We start from the raw sequence: 16,985 nt of genomic DNA, 5'->3' as shown, positions 1-16,985 counted from the left end.
TTCTTTCCAGACTCCTTGCAACATTTAGTGTAGAATTTGTGGATCACCTGTATTGTTTGCATATTAAAATGTCAATAGACAGGAGAAACAGCGAGTTATATTAACAAAATCGTTCCGTTCAGTTATATATTAGTCCTATTGACATTATTACGTTCATAAATATGGGAGAACATTAAGCCACAATCAGAGTTACAGGGTGGCTATTCACCTGTAACATTTTTCATAATTTAAAAACCAGGACAAGAATTGCGAAAGTCCACACTGTATCAATTTGAATGCCTCCTTTAGGTGCTGGGGCAGAGTTTGCATTGGAGACTGCCCCTGATGAAGGGTTAAATAGTTGTTTGTCACTGTAAATGACTGCTTCTAAGATGTGAATTATATATTCCATAAATTTGCTGACCTGATCCTTCACAAATAAGCTTATGGAATATAAATTGTATTATAATTTTGGACATGTGATGAGTTTATAGTGGCTTTTTGGTAAATAATTGAACAAAGTTAAAGTAATTGGCAAGGGGATGGGAACCTTTGCAAGGAGTCAGAGGAGGGGGGATCTAAGACAAGAACAAAAGACAGTAAGGGGAATAAGAAAAGTGATAGGCATACAAATCAAGCGCCAGAATCAAACAGGGCCACAGTGAAAAATAGTGGGAAGGGGACAAGTAATGTTAAAAAGACAAGCCTTAAGGCTTTGTGCCTTAATACGTGGAGCATTCGCAATAAAGTGGATGAACTAATCACGCAAATAGATGTAAATGGGTATGATATAGTCGGGATTACAGAGACATGGTTGCAAAGTGACCAGGGATGGGAAATGAACATCCAGGGATATTCAGTATTTAGGAAGGACAGACAAAAAGCAAAAGGCAGTGGAGTTGCATTGCTGGTTAAAGAGGAAATTAACGCAATAGTGAGGAAAGACATTCGCTCTGACGATGTAGAATCTGTATGAGTGGAGCTCAGAAACACTAAGGGGCAAAAAACATTAGTGGGGGTTGTATATAAACCCCCAAACTGTAGTGGTGATGTTGGGAATGGCATTAAACAGGAAGTTAGAGATGCATGCGATAAAGGAACATCCGTAATTATGGGTCACTTTAATCTGCATATAGATTGGGCAAATCAAATTAGTCACAATACCATAGGTGAGGAATTCTTGGAGTGTATACGGGATGGTTTTCTGGACCAATATGTTGAGGAACCAACTAGAGAACAGGCCATCCTAGACTGGGTATTGTGTAATGAGAGAGGAATAATTGACAATCTAGTGGTGCGAGACCCCTTGGGGACGAGCGACCATAATATGATGAAATTCTTCATCAAGCTGGAGAGTGACGTAGTTGATTCTGAGACTAGGGTCCTGAATCTTATACAGGAAACTACGAAGGTATGAGGTGCGAGTGGGACATGACAGATTGTGAAACGTTACTTATAGGGATGACGGTGGATAGGCAACTGCAAACATTTAAAGAGCGCATGGATAAACTGCAACAATTGTTTATCCCTGTCTGGGATAAAAGTAAAACGGGAAAGGTAGCCCAACCATGGCTTACAAGGGAAATTAGAGATAGCATTAGATCCAAGGAAGAGGCATATAAATTTGCCAGGAAAAACAACAGACCTGAGGATTGGGTGCAGTTTAGAATTCAGCAAAGGAGGACCAAGAGATTGATTAAGAAGGGGAAAATAGAGTACGAGAGCAAGCTTGCGGGGAACGTAAAAACTGACTGTAAAAGTTTCTATAGGTATGTGAAGAGAAAAAGATTGGTGAAGACAAATGTAGGTCCCTTACAGTCAGAAACAGGGGAATTTATTACGGGGAACAAAGAAATGGCTGACCAACTAAATGCATACTTTGGTTCTGTCTTCACAAAGCAAGACACAAATATCATACCAGAAATGTTGGGGAACACAGGGCTTAGTGAGAGAGAGGAACTGAAGGAAATCAGTATTAGTAGAGAAATGGTGTTGGGGAAATTGATGGAATTGAAAGCCGATAAATCCCCAGGGCCTGATTGTATGCATCCCAGAGTACTTAAGGAAGTGGCCCTAGAAATAGTGGATGCATTGGTGGTCAACTTCCAAGATTCTATAGACTCTGGAACAGTTCCTACAGATTGGAGGGTAGCTAATGTAACACCACTATTTAAAAAGGAAAATAGAGAGAAAGCAGGGAATTATAGACCAGTCAGCCTGACGTCGGCAGTGGGGAAAATTCTAGAGTCCATTATCAAAAGTTTTATAGCAGAGCAGTCGGAGAACAGTGGTAGAATCAGGCAGAGTCAGCATGGATTTATGAAAGGGAAATCATGCTTGACAAATCTATTAGAATTCTTCAAGGATGTAACTAGTAGAGTTGATGAGGGGGAGCCAGTGGATGTGGTTTATTTGGCCTTTCAGAAGGCTTTCGACAAAGTCCCACATAAGAGATTAACTTGTAAAATTAAAGCGCATGGGATTGGGGGTAGTGTATTGCAATGGATAGAAAACTGGATGGCGGACAGGAAACAAAGAGTAGGGGTAAATGGGTCTTTTTCCGAATGGCAGGCAGTGACTAGTGGGGGATCGGTGCTAGCTATTCACAATATACATTAATGATTTAGATGAGGGAACTAAATGTAATATCTCCAAATTTGCAGATGACACAAAACTGGGTGGGAGGGTGAGTTGTGAAGAGAATGCAGAGAGGCTTCAGGGTGATTTGGACAAGTTGAGTGAATGGGCTAATGCATGGCAGATGCAGTATAATGTGGATAAATGTGAGGTTATCCACTTTGGTAGCAAAAACAGGAAGGCAGATTATTATCTGAACGGATATAAACTGAGAGAGGGGAATATGCAGCGAGACCTGGGTGTTCTCGTACACCAGTCGCTGAAGGTAAGCATGCAGGTGCAACAGGCGGTAAAAAAGGCAAATGGTATGTTGGCCTTCATAGCAAGAGGATTCGAGTACAGGAGCAGGGATGTCTTGCTGCAATTATACAGGACCTTGGTGAGGCCACACTTAGAATATTGTGTGCAGTTTTGGTCTCCTTATCTGAGGAAGGATATTCTTGCTATAGAGGGAGTGCAGCAAAGGTTTACCAGACTGATTCCTGGGATGGTGGGACTGACATATGAGAGAGATTGAGTCGGTTAGAATTATATTCGCTGGAGTTCAGAAGAGTGAGGGGGGAATCTTATAGAAACCTATAAAATTCTAACAAGACTTGGCAGGGTAGATGCAGGAAGGATGTTCCCGATGGTGGGGGGTCCAGAACCAGGGGTCATAGTCTAAGGATATGGGGTAAACCTTTCAGGACTGAGATGAGGAGAAATTACTTCACCCAGAGAGTGTGAGCCTGTGGAATTCACTACCGCAGAAAGCAGTTGAGGCCAAAACATTGTATGTTTTCATGAAGGAGTTAGATATAGCTCGAGTCTAAAGGGATCAAAGGGTATGGGGCGAAAGCGGGAACAGGTTACTGAGTTGGATGATCAGCCATGATCATAATGAATGGTGGAGCAGGCTTGAAGGGCCAAATGGCCTACTCCTGCTCCTATTTTCTATATTTCTCTGTTAATTCTTCAACTAAATAATGATGAGTGAATGTTTTCCTCAAGCGTTCTCCCCACTATATCTTCGACATTGCATCAATGTGGTAGGATTTTTTATCTACCCTAACCAATGACAAAAACTATAGATATTTAATGGTTCGAGGATGCTGTGGCTACTTGTCATCTTTTTCCTCATTGTTTAAATATCTTTATTGAATTAGTCTGCTTTTCTCCTTTCTTAATTGATTTTTTTTTATTCGAGTATATTCCACAAAGCCTTTCTCACCAAACTTTGCTCTCAATCATTGCATGAGAAGTGGAGAGAAAAACTTCTGTAGAATAGAGCTGCCAAGATACGCAATTTGTTAGTCACTTTTCTCAATGTGCTAAGTTGTTTTGCTTCAAGGTATTACTTGAATATAAAAACTATTGTTTTAGATTGTTTAGTTTGTGAGCCAGCCCTCCGATGAACTAGAGACACAGTGGAAACCCAATGTAAATTCTGGAGTGAAATTTACTGTATTCAGGGTTCTTTGTTGGATGTGGGTTATTTATCACTGCAAGGCATTTCAGATTGTAAGTGATGCAGTCCACTTACGGAAACTGCCATCACGCTGTTTTATAATAAAAATGTTCAAAAATTCAATACCATAATAAAATCATCGATGTAATTCTTAACATTTCTCTCAGTATTGACAGTAGAAATATAATAAAATCTATCAGTTTTGTTCCTGTAATTGCAAGTTGAGTTCCAAAAATTTTTAGTCACCCAAGTCAATACAGGGTGTTAAGGAGATCAAAAGGTGGAGATGAGTAAACCGGGACATTATATACAAGAGGCATAGCAGGCTCTTGATTGTACCTAGAGATTGTGCAATTGTTTAACCTGATGGAAAATATAGTTTACCTATCTTGTTGCAAGCATGGATTTAGTTAATTGTACTAAGTTTGTCCAGTGCTAGCTAGCATGGAAATTAGCTGAAGGAGGTTCCTTGGTGACTCTTATTGGCCCAGCTTTCTTATCCCTGACTTTGTGCCTCAATGTGGGTGGCTTAGTCAGACCTTTTCAAAGCTTGCCAAAATTCATGCATTTTCCTTTCAGGTGAAATTGTACCTTGGACTAAAATCAATGTGAATAGAATGTGAAGCATCGAACTATGATTTCATCTAACAGACCAAAGACAATTTCTGGCAACCAGAACGTCTCCATACTGTCTCAACAATATCATTCACTTGGCCAGGCAGATTTCGTTTATTGTTTATTATTGACAAACCTGTCTCTGCGACAAGATTTCCTCAATGGACTTGTGTAAAATCATATACATGCTGTAAAGAATAGATTTATGATTCTGAATGCGAAGATTTCTTCCCTCCTCTGCCATGAAGCCTAGATTCAGTTTGAATTTATTTAAGCTTCTGTAGCCTGTGACAGCCTTTCAGATATTTTCACTTGCTCTACTACTCCTTGACAATACTGAACATATTGTCAAGCTCTGACAGTGATAAAAGTTGCAGTTGTTATTACATGTTTACAAGGATGAAATGCTCTATTACGATATACTCTGTCAAATCTCCAAGGGATTTCACTAGGTCTTGTTTGACTGATTGCTTCACATATGAGCTATAAATGCTCAGTTTTGGCTTTAATGCAGTAAAGATGACATTGCAACTCATAAAATAGCAGTTCAAGAAGTTTGTCATTTGGGTTCAGATGTGGTACTGCTCAGAAAAGTCCCCAAAAATTTAAATCTTACCAGACAAAGAAACTTGGAAACACTGATAAAACTGGTAACAAATCATAGATAAGCACTTAATTTAACTTGAAAATGATTAGAAGTTTTATTTGATATTTGATGCTACAAATTGCAATGCCTTGGATAGAATAATACATATTATAACTACAATTTGTCTTGTATGATCAGAAACTACAGTAGTCAGGATCCTGGGACAGACCAGCAGATAGCAATTACGCTTTATAGTTAGTCAAATTTAATTACATCCTCATGAGAAATAGCAGTTTTAATGGCACAATTACTGTATTGTCAAAAAATTGACAGAAGCTAAGTAATCCTTTCAAATATATAATTAACCGAAATTACTCCTAAAAAGTCACGATCTTTAATCATTGTTCTGTTCTATAAAATGAATTGAAACCACAGATATTGCTTTTTATTAAAACATAAAATATTAGCCATGAATATGGCCCAGAGTAGCTGTTTTACAAAACCAAGGAAAATACGTGGTCACAAAATACATGAAATAAATGCAATGCGTCGAGTTGCTAATGACACTTTAAACAGCAGGATCAGCCTAATTCCATGAGTGTGTGAAAGTCTGTCCCTGCTTGTAAAATTATTTGGCGTATTATCTCAAAAAAAAATATCTTTATGTAGTACCTCCTTATGCTCAACATTTTTGGATTGATCATTTCAACAGTTTAATGGAGTTCTACAGGAGGATAAAGGTGACACATGCAATACACACTGGTGCTTTGCCAAATTACCCCAGCTTTTATAAATGCAGTATCATTAACTGACCATGTAAAATGCTCACATTATAAGGTCCTTGTTTTGAATTAGAGATCCCCTTGCTGCGACTTTGTTTTGGTGAAGGGGGTTCTATTGAATCTGAATTATCCAGATAATGCACCAGATACATCAACTAATTATCAGTTGGGGGGCAAAAAATAATTGACGTGCATTAAAGGGAGAAAAAATATTTTCTGCTACCTCAATGTAAATCGGCTACAGTTTCTGCATTGTGCAGGTTGTACTTTACAATTCTGTCTCGCTGGCATCAGTTGCTTTAGTAAAATATTTAGACTCGCATACCCCGTCCCCAACTTTCTCTGCCCCAAAATTTTCCTTTGGCCTACAAGGCCAGCAGATTCTGAGTTGTGGGATTTGTTACAAGTGCCATTTGCTTGTAGGCTGCCATTGGAATGGCCTGAGGATAAAAAGGTGCCAAATTCTCACTCAACATAATGGATAAGCTCATTAATGGGCTTTATTCCATCCAGCAGCTTCATTCAATCTAGAGAGGCAAATTGAACTGATGAGATTCCTGGGACTTGAATTCAGTATCTTCTGATTCGGAGCCAGGTATTTCACAACTGATCCTTCCAGGTGTAACTGGTTTTTTTTTTAAAACCCTTTCTGTAATACCAAACTTCATACTAAAAAATAACAGACTTGACCTTTATTTCATTCCACACACAAAACAAATAGTTTACAGTTTGGGAGAAAAATTATAAACATTACTTTTATGAAAAAATACAGAGGAATGGATCATGCTATTGGTAGGTTCCACATTACATTGTTGTTTTACAAGCTATTCAACTGGACAAATTAAAAACTGCAGCATCAATTCTATTTCCTCATAGACAATGAATGTCTCAGAAATAGGTCAGTCAGTTTTGTTTGTCCATTTTGGTCCGGCTATGTACCAGTTTCCCTATTAAGCACTATATTTACTGCTTTGAACTAAAACAAAGCCACAGAAAATTACAGATTTTGCAACAACATCATTGTGTGAAAAGACTCGATAGCTGTACAATCTATTGCACGCGCCAAGAACCATGGTTGATTGGACAACGTATAAATCTTATGGTTCAGCCCTCCCGAGCAGCAACCCGTGGCTCTGCCAAAGTGTTGTGGATGATACCAACAACAGAATCCACTGATGCTCCCTTTAAGAATGTCCAATGATCTCCTTCAATTACGTGAATCAAGACCATCCCATCACAAACCTGGAGGCCAAAAAATAACAGAAATAATAATGACATTCATCACATTTTCTGTACAAATATACAATGGGGGTCAGTTTAACCTAATTCACCCATCAGGAAACCGATGGGAGTGGGTGGAACGCTGGTGACTTAGAATAAAATTGGGTGACGTGTAGCATCAGCAGTGCACACAATTCTGTCAGTTTCCCAAATGGGCGGGTTAGGTTAAAATTGGCCCCATAGAATTAGAGTAAGTAATAGAAAAGAAAAAGGCGTGCATTTATATAGTGCCTTTCAGAACGCTTTACAACCAACTAAGTACTTTTGCAGTGTAGTCACTGTTGTAATTTAAGAAAGGTGACAGCCAATTTACACACAAGCTCCCACACACAGCAAGGCGATAATGACCTGATCATTTGTTTTTGTGAATGTTGGTTGAGGGATAAATATTGGCCAGGATGCCAATGATAACTCCCCTTCTCTTCTTCAAAATAGTGTCATGGGATCTTTTACATCCACCCGAGAGGGTACACAGGGTCTCGGTTCAACGTTTCATCTGAAAGATGGCACCTCAGACAGTGCAGCTCTCCCTCAGTACTGTGTTAGAATGTCAGGCTTGATTTTTGTACTGAAGTCCTGGAGTGGGACTTGAACCCACAACCTTCTAACTCAGGAGGCAAGAGTGCTATCAACTGAGGCAGCTGACACAAAAACATAGAAGTAAAGAGTTGAGCTCTTTGTGTATCATTGGCCATTTCATCATAAAACAAAGCTGAGAACTGAAACTTGGTCAAAGACCTTTTCCATTCATACAACATTAGACTTAGGTTAACCTTAGGTTTAGATCATAGATCATTTTAGGATTTTTATTTTGTAATTTTCTGACTTACAGTAGTTCTAACAATACAATAAAACATTTTGCTTGTCTTGAGTACTTGTTGGTAAATGTTACTAATGCTAAATGTGTATCCCCAGCTCAGAAACAAGGACTTCACTCTGAAAACAGAACAACTTCACCTGATAATGACCCAAATGAAATCTTTACTCACAAGGCATGAGTTTTAATTTACATTTACATAGCAGACTTTACACAAGGGACGATCAGCTCAATGCTTCTGCAGAGGCCTAACCGACAATCACCCTCTGGGATGTGGATATAAAAGATCATCTGTAAAGAAACTTAACTGCAAAGGACTTATGAACCTTGTATTCAGAATCAGATGATGGTAGCTGACATCAGCATTTAGACTTTGAGACCAGGGATGTTTGGAGTAGTGCATCCTTAAAAGGTTTATGTAGGGAACAGGGTAGTACAGTGAGCTGCTTCACTATCGTACCCCCTCAAGTGATGAGATAAAAGAAAAAAAATCAATTTATTCCTGGCTTTAAGTGGTTTTGAGACCCCACCTCACAAAATAACTTGGCAGTCTGAGAGAGCCCACTTGATTGGCACCCCATTCATTCCCTCCACCACTGGGGCACAGTGACAGCAGTGTGTACTGTCTAAAGATGCACAGCAGCAACTTGCCAAGTCTCCTTCGAAAGCACCTTCCAAACCAAATCTACCATCTAGAAGGACAAGGGCAGTAGACGCATGGGAAAGTCACCACCTGCAAGTTCCCCTCCAAGTCACACACCATCTTGACTTGGAAGTATATTCCCGTTCCTTCACCGTTGCTGAGTCAAAATCCTGGGACTCCCTCCCTAACAGCACTATGGGTGTACCTACCCCCCAAGGACTGCAGTGGTTCAAGAAGGCGGCTCACCACCACCTTCTCAAGGGCAAATGGGATAGGCAATAAATGCTAGCCTTGCCAGTGATGACCACATCCTGTGAATGAATTTTAAAAAGCCCACAGGCTGGATGGTGCAGGCAAGGGAATGACAAGTGTTCCATGATAACGCAGTGTGTATGTGCATATTCAGTGGAAAAGCTATGCATTCAGCAGGAATAACCAAGCTGACATGTAAGACAGCTCTATTTATTATTCCTCATTTGTGCCGACAAGACAAATGCCAGAAATGCATCGGAAACCAGAAGCTGATGCAAGAATCTGGGCAGGTTTTACAAACCAATAAAATGAGCAATTCAACCTGAGTGAGGAATATTCAAAGAACACCACCTCACCTCTGAGAGTTGGTAATCTCCACCCAGACCCTCTTGAAGTTCATGGGTGGTCTTTGCTCGCAGCAGCGTGATGTTTCCACCAAATTTAGCTGCAGGGATATACTCATCTGCTGCTTTAAGTTTGTAGTAGAAAGCGGTAGCAGCAAAACTAAGTGTGTTTCGATTGATACTTTTATGGCTTGTGGTGATCATATCAACGACTGCATTGACTCTTGCTTGCAAGTTCTCCAGTGGCAGCAACTTCTCAAAAAGCTGCAGAAAGAAACAGACCGGAAATGGTTAATTTTGCACGAACATCAGACTGTTACACAGACATCCAATGTATGAATGAACAATACTGTCACTCAAAATATTTTTGCATTTCAGTAAATTTAACAAGATCGCAATTGGCTTCTTTATTCAGAGAATACTGCAAATGAAGACATCAAGGAAACAAACAGCCACCAACACAGGGTTTACTTCCTGGTCAAAAACATGCCAGGGGATGTTTAGAAAAGGGAAGATTTGTTTATGTTGTGGATATGTAGCAGCTGAGAGAGGGTTTAATATTTTCCACTCAGAGTTGCAAAGCCTGCTTTACTGATGTGTTTAATGCAACTAGATTCAGTTTTAATGAAGTAAAATTTTCACATTTTTTTTTCTTCTTTCAGTTTGTAATAATCTCAAGTCAACAATGCTACAAATCCCTGCAAGTTGTACCTTTAAGAGTCTCTGCTACTACCGACAAAACATGTATCTGTTAGTCTTTAAAGTTATCTCCTTATCCATCAAGCTAAGGGGGTGAATTCCCGTCAGGTTTCTCCTGCTTACACACTGTAACCTCAGTGGAAGTGCCATGGAAACTTCAGGAAAAAAAACCACAGTTTACACACCATTTTCCTGGAGTTTCCATTGCTCTTCAACCCAAGTAAAGGCAGACGAGCAACAGCCACCCTCCAGAAATTTAGCCCTAAATAATTGGAATGTGGTGGCACAGTTCATTGCAGCAACAACATAAGGCATTCAGTATACACTAATGTAACCTGTTATGCCTTAGGTTAACAGCATCAAAGAAGCAGTTAAACAGTAACCAAGCTACTGCAGGAAGGAAAATCACAGTACATTACACTCAGGTTGAAATCATGTCTCCTCTTATTGCTAGAAGAGAGCAAATTTAGTGGAGATCCACAGGAACATGGAGAAGGACACCTCACCCTTTCTGTCACAATTGTTTAGGGATACCAGGGCAAGTTTACACTGACATCAGAACAAGATGTGACAAAATTTCAGTACATGCCTCTCACAGACTGACTCCTTGTGATTCATTCACCTCGTTTTCCTTCTTTTTACTAAATGTGCTCAGCCCCTACCTTGTTATGTTCTGTGTTTGTGAATTGCCCAACAAATGCACACATTGCTTTGGTTTCTGCTTCAGCATCATTTCCAGTTGTCAGTTTTGCTTTGTAACTCTAGAAATCAAGGGAGAGAAGATTATTAGTGCTGATCTCAGCAAAATAAGCAGGATTTAAGAGTAGAATGTGTTTTATAATTTTGTGGAGGATCAAAGAAAAAGAATAGCAGTTGTTAATTATTGCATGCATCTCTAATTTCCTTTTTAATGCCATCCCTTACATCTCCACTACTGTTTGGGGGCCTATATACAACCCCCACCAACGTTTTCTGCCCCTTGAAGTTTCTTAGCTCCACCCATACAGATTCCACATCATGATTTTCCGAGCCAATATCCTTCCTCACTATTGCATTGATTTCCTCCTTTACTAACACTACCCCACCTCCTTTCCCTTTGTGCCTGCCCTTCCTAAATATCGAATACCCCTGGATGTTCAGTTCCCATCAGTTCAGTTTCTCAAAAGTATTGTAGACAGTTTGATACCTGGGTGTATGCAGCCACATATGAGTGGGAGCCATCAAGTAGGATCAGGCAGTCAACAGGACGAGGCATATTAGCCTGTGCTTGCAGCTGGGTGCAAATTTCAAATGCCACACAGGCCCCGAAGGAGTAACCAGCAATTCTGTAGGGCCCCTCAGGCTGGACCTGTTTAATACAGCTAAGGTAATAGGAAGCCAGGCTTGGAATACTATCCAGAGGGGCAGCTGCACCAAAAACAGACAAAGTTACTGCAATGTAATAATCCACAGTATTTAAATCCAGTCTATTTTACATATATATTGTCATCAATGTGCACGACTCTGCGCTCCCTCTGTGGAATGGAGCAGGGTGGAGGAATTTGATGGCGACACTACTTGTTCTTGACCGCCTTCAATACAGCAAACTTTCTTTTATTCGTTCATGGGATGTGGGTATCATTGGCAAGGCCAGCAGTTATTGCCCATCCCACTTGCCCTCAAGAAGGTGGTCTTCTTGACCGCTGCAATCCTGGTGGTGTATGAATACCCACAGTGCTGTTCCAGGATTTTGACCCAGCAACAGTGAAGGAACAGCAACATAATTACGAGTCAAGATGGTGTGGGACTTGGGAGGGGAATCTGCAAGCGGTGGTGTTCCCATGCACCAGTTGCCCTTCTTCTTCTAGGCAGGTTAGGGTTAGGATAAAGGAAATAGATAATTTACAGCCGGACACCCGTTTATCTCTGGTTCAGGCATTGCAAGGGCTGTTTAAATGGCCTGTAACACCAATTTTTTTTAAATTCCAAACTTTACTGGCTTCACTGTAATTGCTGGCAAGGCAACACTGAGATAGACCTGCTACAGTATTTCACCACCTGCTGCAGCTAGATTCGCCAGTAGAGACTTGGAACAAACTAAGAACATGCAAATATTTGCCCCAATTTTGGCAAAGTGGAAAATCTATGCCTGTGTTTACAATCATTGGTTTGATTTTAACCCCATTTTCAAATCCCAATATTTTGACCTTTTTTTGTAATTAGTATAGATTGTACATATTGCTTTTTGTAGCTAAAGCTGCAGAAATTCTTGCTGGAATCTGAACATTTTTGAGGGATCTGTATTCAGTTTAATGATTCCCAAGAATTCCCCAAGCTAATTGTGATGGAAAATGTTCAGACAATGGCTTGCCCAGTCCTGTACCTTGTGTGCACTGTAGACCATAGCAGGGAATGCTGACTTTGGATGCAAGTGCCTTGAAGGCCTCAACTGACCCCTCAATTGGGTGGACAAAGAAGAGAGGTCGTTCATTGCTCTCTACATTATTCAACTGAGCGATGGTTGACCCTTTAGGGTTGACAAGTAGAACATTAAGGTCCAGATCTTTCAGTTGTGAGTCTATCGGTGACAGAGGTGCAGGTTTTGATTCTGTACAAAAGATAAGAGTATATTAATTATCCAGAGCTAGGGAAAGCATTTGCATTGTTTCTTAATGCCTTACGGTACAGGTTTTACTTTCAGAAGATTGCTGTAACAAATGCAATAGGGTTATAAGTTAACAATATTAACAATTGCAATGAACAGTAAATATTTCAATAAAATAACATGTAGGAATAAAATTCTCAAAAGGAAAGTACTGCCCATTTACACGACGCTAAAATGTTAGCCATAGCATTTGTTGTTTAGTATCCAAGTATCAAGGAGTATTTCATTTTTGAACACATCCCAGTATGGTTGCCATATTATGATTTCATATTTATTACACTGCAGACGTGTAGATGTATGCTAATCCTCCGTTTAAAAAAAACAGAAGAGTACGTTAGTGTAGTTTAATCTATTTATTGTTCCTCACCTCCTTCTTCAAGAAAAGTGTGCTATGCTGGGGAGGGACAATGAAAACACATGTGAAAAAGAGCCATGATTTTTCACAGTGCACCAAATGCAACCTGCCGGATGCTGAGGCGGTTCCTAACTCAGATTGCTGCCATGCTTTGATGGGCCCACAAGAAATATGTACAAAAGGCCAGTGAGGAGTGAAATCAGGAAGCATTCTTTCCACACAGAGTAGTGGAAATCTAAAACTCTCCCCCACAAAAAGGGGTGGATGCTGGGTCAATTGAAATTTTGAAGACTGACAGCGACAGATGTTTGTTAGATACAAGTATCAAGGAATACGGAGAAAAAGCAGATAAATGGCGTTGAGGTACAGATCAGCCATGATCTAACAGAATAGCAGAACAGGCTCGAAGGGCTGAATGGTCTCCTCCTGTTCCTATGCTCCCATTGCTCATTGTCTATCAAGTGCTTTGGGATGCCCTGAGGTCCTGAAAAGCACTAAATAAATGCAAGTTTATTCTTCTTTGTACTTACTGCAAATACACGTGCTGGAGTCAGCACACTTCTTACTTATTTGGAGCTAAGTACAATGTAGCTGTGAGACTGCACTGACTCAGTCAGCAACCTTCTTCCATTTAGCTTACACCTGTGCCTTTACTGGAGCGTGGCCATCAATCTCAACCCTGCTTTGGTACATTTTCTGAAACAGAACTTCCAACTCATCAGTATCAATGGTTAAATGTTACTATTGGTCTGCGCTGTGCCATCGTTAACATTGGTAATTAATTTGCCACCACAACTTCCCCTTTTATAGCGATCTGCAGGGCTTTAAGAAAAGCCATGTTGCCTGAATTTGCATTTCCTAGCTAAATGCATTACTGGCCAAGTCTTTCTTGTGGTTGGGCATTATTTAGCAGTTTGGCAACACCCATGCTATAGTTGCAGTTTTGCCAGAACAGCAAAATCAAGGTTGGAGTGCAGGATATTTCAATATTTGTAAATTCCTACCTCCTGTACTGCCAGATTTATTCACTAGTTCACGTAATTTATTGATGGTGAGTTGTCGGATTTCTCTCATCGTCATGACGATTTCATAGTCCCTCTCAAGTGTTTGTCGTATTTCCACTGCCATGAGCGAATCAAGGCCAAGGTCAGCAAGCGTCGTATCTGGGTTCAAACTACTGATGTCATGTGCACCTGAGGAGAGAGAAAGAACAGAACCTTAGCCCAACAGGCAAAGCCAGACAACTGTGAGTACATAATCACTGCTAATTCATTCTTGTTCCGCAATGTTGCCAGGTGGGAGACGTACAAATATAATTCTGTGTTAATAGCAAATTTCTGGTCAGCTGATCGGAATTTTCATGGCAATTTCCGAGATTCCATTCCAAATGACGACTGCCATAAAAATGTGTTGCTAAAAATCAAAGTGCTCAAGTAACATACTTCATCTTGCATGGGCTTACCAGTGGTGCATGTTGACTGTAGTTTATCCTTATGAATAGAATGCCCCATTATAAATCTCTCTGTTTGTGTATACCATTTACAGTTAAAGATTCCTATCAGATTATCCAACAAGTACCTGAGCTGTACAGATCAGGATCATTCCAGAATCGATTCCCCAGTATGTGCTGAGCTAGTGTTCCCAGCTGGGGTGGTGTAAAACAGGAACACTATAACTGGTCTCAGCATCATTGCTTTAAGAAAGGAAGAAAAGCCAAAACTCCTAATCACTAACAAAGACCCTGCCAGAAATGCAGGGCGAGGAAAGGACAAAGTTTGTCTGTGATTCTCCCGAAGAGTTTAATGACCTGCCAAGACTTATAGCAAAGGCTTATACATGAATAAAGCCTGTAGAGCACAACTGGTGCCTAGGGAACCATTTTCCAACAAGGAGTCAAAGGGCGGGGTGTAAAGTTCAACTTCAGCCAGGCACAAAATGGTTGACAGGGGATTGGCCAAAGGTTGCCAGGTTTTCCCTAAAGTCAATGGAAAGGAATATTAAGTAGGGTATATAACAGGCAGCCAGTTACCCATTTTGCGCACAGGTCAAAGTTGAATTTTACCCACAATGAGATGAGAAGACGGGAGAAACTGGTGCAAACACTTTTAAAAAATTGCTTCTTGTTGGATCACACCTAACCAATCTTCATGGGAAGTCATTGCAAGTATGTTTTGTACTCTTAACTTATAAATGTTTTAATTGCCAAATGCTGAAAAAAACAAATACAAGTCTTATGCATATTTTAATTTAGAATTTTTGAAAAATTGAGATTGTGAACTAAATCAAGGCAACATGAAATCAAGTAATCGCTTGCTGCAATATAAAACAGCTGACTGCTGCTCACTCTTTCTTGATTTGTAACTTTGTTCAGTATTCAAGTAACAGTAATGTGTTTTGCTGTATGCAGGTTACTACTCCAATCCTTAACTTTAGAAACCATTTAAATCTGCTGTTTTGTTGTGTAACCAAACCACAGATATGGCATGGATAGACACACATGGCAGGATTTTTGCCCCGATATGAGGGCAGGAATGGAGGTTGACAGGCCTTCAAGCAACAGGTAGCTATTTAAGTTAATTTAAAGGCCAATTATCAGAAGCTGACTGGAATTTTCCAGTCAGCCTGCAGGCACTCCCACTGCACCCCCACAGCGTCACGAGCTTGGCAGCTGCCTGGAGGCGGCCTCCCAGCAGCAGAGCAGGGGGCCAGTACTCCAGGCAGACTCCGAGGCCCCCACCCTGCCTACCTGGCCATAGCTCCCAGTCTGTTGTTTCCCCTCCACCTTGGTGGCCGGGCAGCTGTGACCATTTTTCATTTCAAATATTTAAAAAAATTGCTTAGAGGGTGCCTCAAAATGGAGGCGCCCACTCTCTCCCTTACCTGCAACGGCAGGCTGCAGCTTCTTCCGTGCAGGAGGCCCTCCTATTGGCCCACTAGCTTCGAGAGCCTGCCTGCTGGCCTTACTTGGACAGCGAGCATACCCTCTGGCCAATCAAGGCAAAAATCACCATCAGGTGACTGTTTCTCACACAGTGTGGGATCAAAATCGCATTTGACCCTGATGTGGGGTCTCAACCTAAAATATAAAATCTTGTCCATATAGTTTTGCAAAGCAACAGAACTAAATTCATTTGCTGTATCTATTTTAAAACTATGAGGTGTTAAAATTAACCACTTAATATTGGATAGCAACAGATTCTACTATGCCTAAAATCATCAACGTTCACTCTTATAGGGCAGAGCAATATCGTATGTTCATCCCTGCAAAATATTCTACAACATGCGTTGTATCAATAAAGCTTACCAAGTATGTGGGCAACAGCCTCGATGAGGTCCCGCTGGCCACTGCCATCAGCCTTTATAACTACTGACTTCTGAGCGAGGACAATGCTGCACATAACTGGATGAGACTGGTTCAGGAACTTGTCCAGAACCTCTAAACAAGAGTTGATCTTCTGAGGCAAAGTTCCACCGATTACAGTGTCATTATCACCCATGGTTTCCAAGATAATACCCACATCTCCAATAGCACCCCACTGTATGGCTAGGCCTAAGATACAAATCAAAGATATTCTCTGTAAGTTACAGGAAATGCATAAACATACTTAGATATTTTCACAGCTTTTTGTTCTTTTGTGCTTTTCAATTGCCTCACCGAAGTAATTTCTATAAGCGACATAGTGGCGCAGTGGTTAGCACCGCAGCCTCACAGCTCCAGGGACCCGGGTTCGATTCTGGGTACTGCCTGTGCGGAGTTTGCAAGTTCTCCCTGTGACTGCGTGGGTTTTCGCCGGGTGCTCCGGTTTCCTCCCACAGCCAAAGACTTGCAGGTTGATAGGTAAATTGGCCATTATAAATTGCCCCTAGTATAGGTAGGGAATATGGGATTACAGTAGGGTTAGTA

General features: G+C 40.7%; 1 protein-coding gene across 2 annotated transcripts in view; it reads right to left on the bottom strand.

Moving 5' to 3' along the window:
• Nucleotides 1–5,354: 5,354 nt before the first annotated feature.
• Nucleotides 5,355–16,985, bottom strand: part of fasn (fatty acid synthase) — an 89,634-nt gene continuing 78,003 nt past the window's right edge. For both annotated transcript variants that reach the window (XM_068058167.1, XM_068058169.1), the window contains exons 37-43: nucleotides 16,386–16,631; nucleotides 14,086–14,274; nucleotides 12,445–12,669; nucleotides 11,269–11,489; nucleotides 10,745–10,843; nucleotides 9,396–9,647; nucleotides 5,355–7,288 (exon numbers count right to left, since the gene is read on the bottom strand). In XM_068058167.1, the coding sequence (XP_067914268.1) occupies nucleotides 7,151–7,288; nucleotides 9,396–9,647; nucleotides 10,745–10,843; nucleotides 11,269–11,489; nucleotides 12,445–12,669; nucleotides 14,086–14,274; nucleotides 16,386–16,631 (1,370 nt within the window). In that variant the 3' untranslated portion in view covers nucleotides 5,355–7,150. The remainder of the gene's footprint in view (nucleotides 7,289–9,395; nucleotides 9,648–10,744; nucleotides 10,844–11,268; nucleotides 11,490–12,444; nucleotides 12,670–14,085; nucleotides 14,275–16,385; nucleotides 16,632–16,985) is intronic.

This window comes from Heterodontus francisci, chromosome 26, assembly GCF_036365525.1.
Source record: "Heterodontus francisci isolate sHetFra1 chromosome 26, sHetFra1.hap1, whole genome shotgun sequence".
NCBI classification, from domain to species: Eukaryota; Metazoa; Chordata; class Chondrichthyes; order Heterodontiformes; family Heterodontidae; genus Heterodontus; species Heterodontus francisci.
The sequence above is the reverse complement of the archived record's forward strand: the minus strand, read 5'-3'. Positions and strand labels throughout refer to the sequence as shown.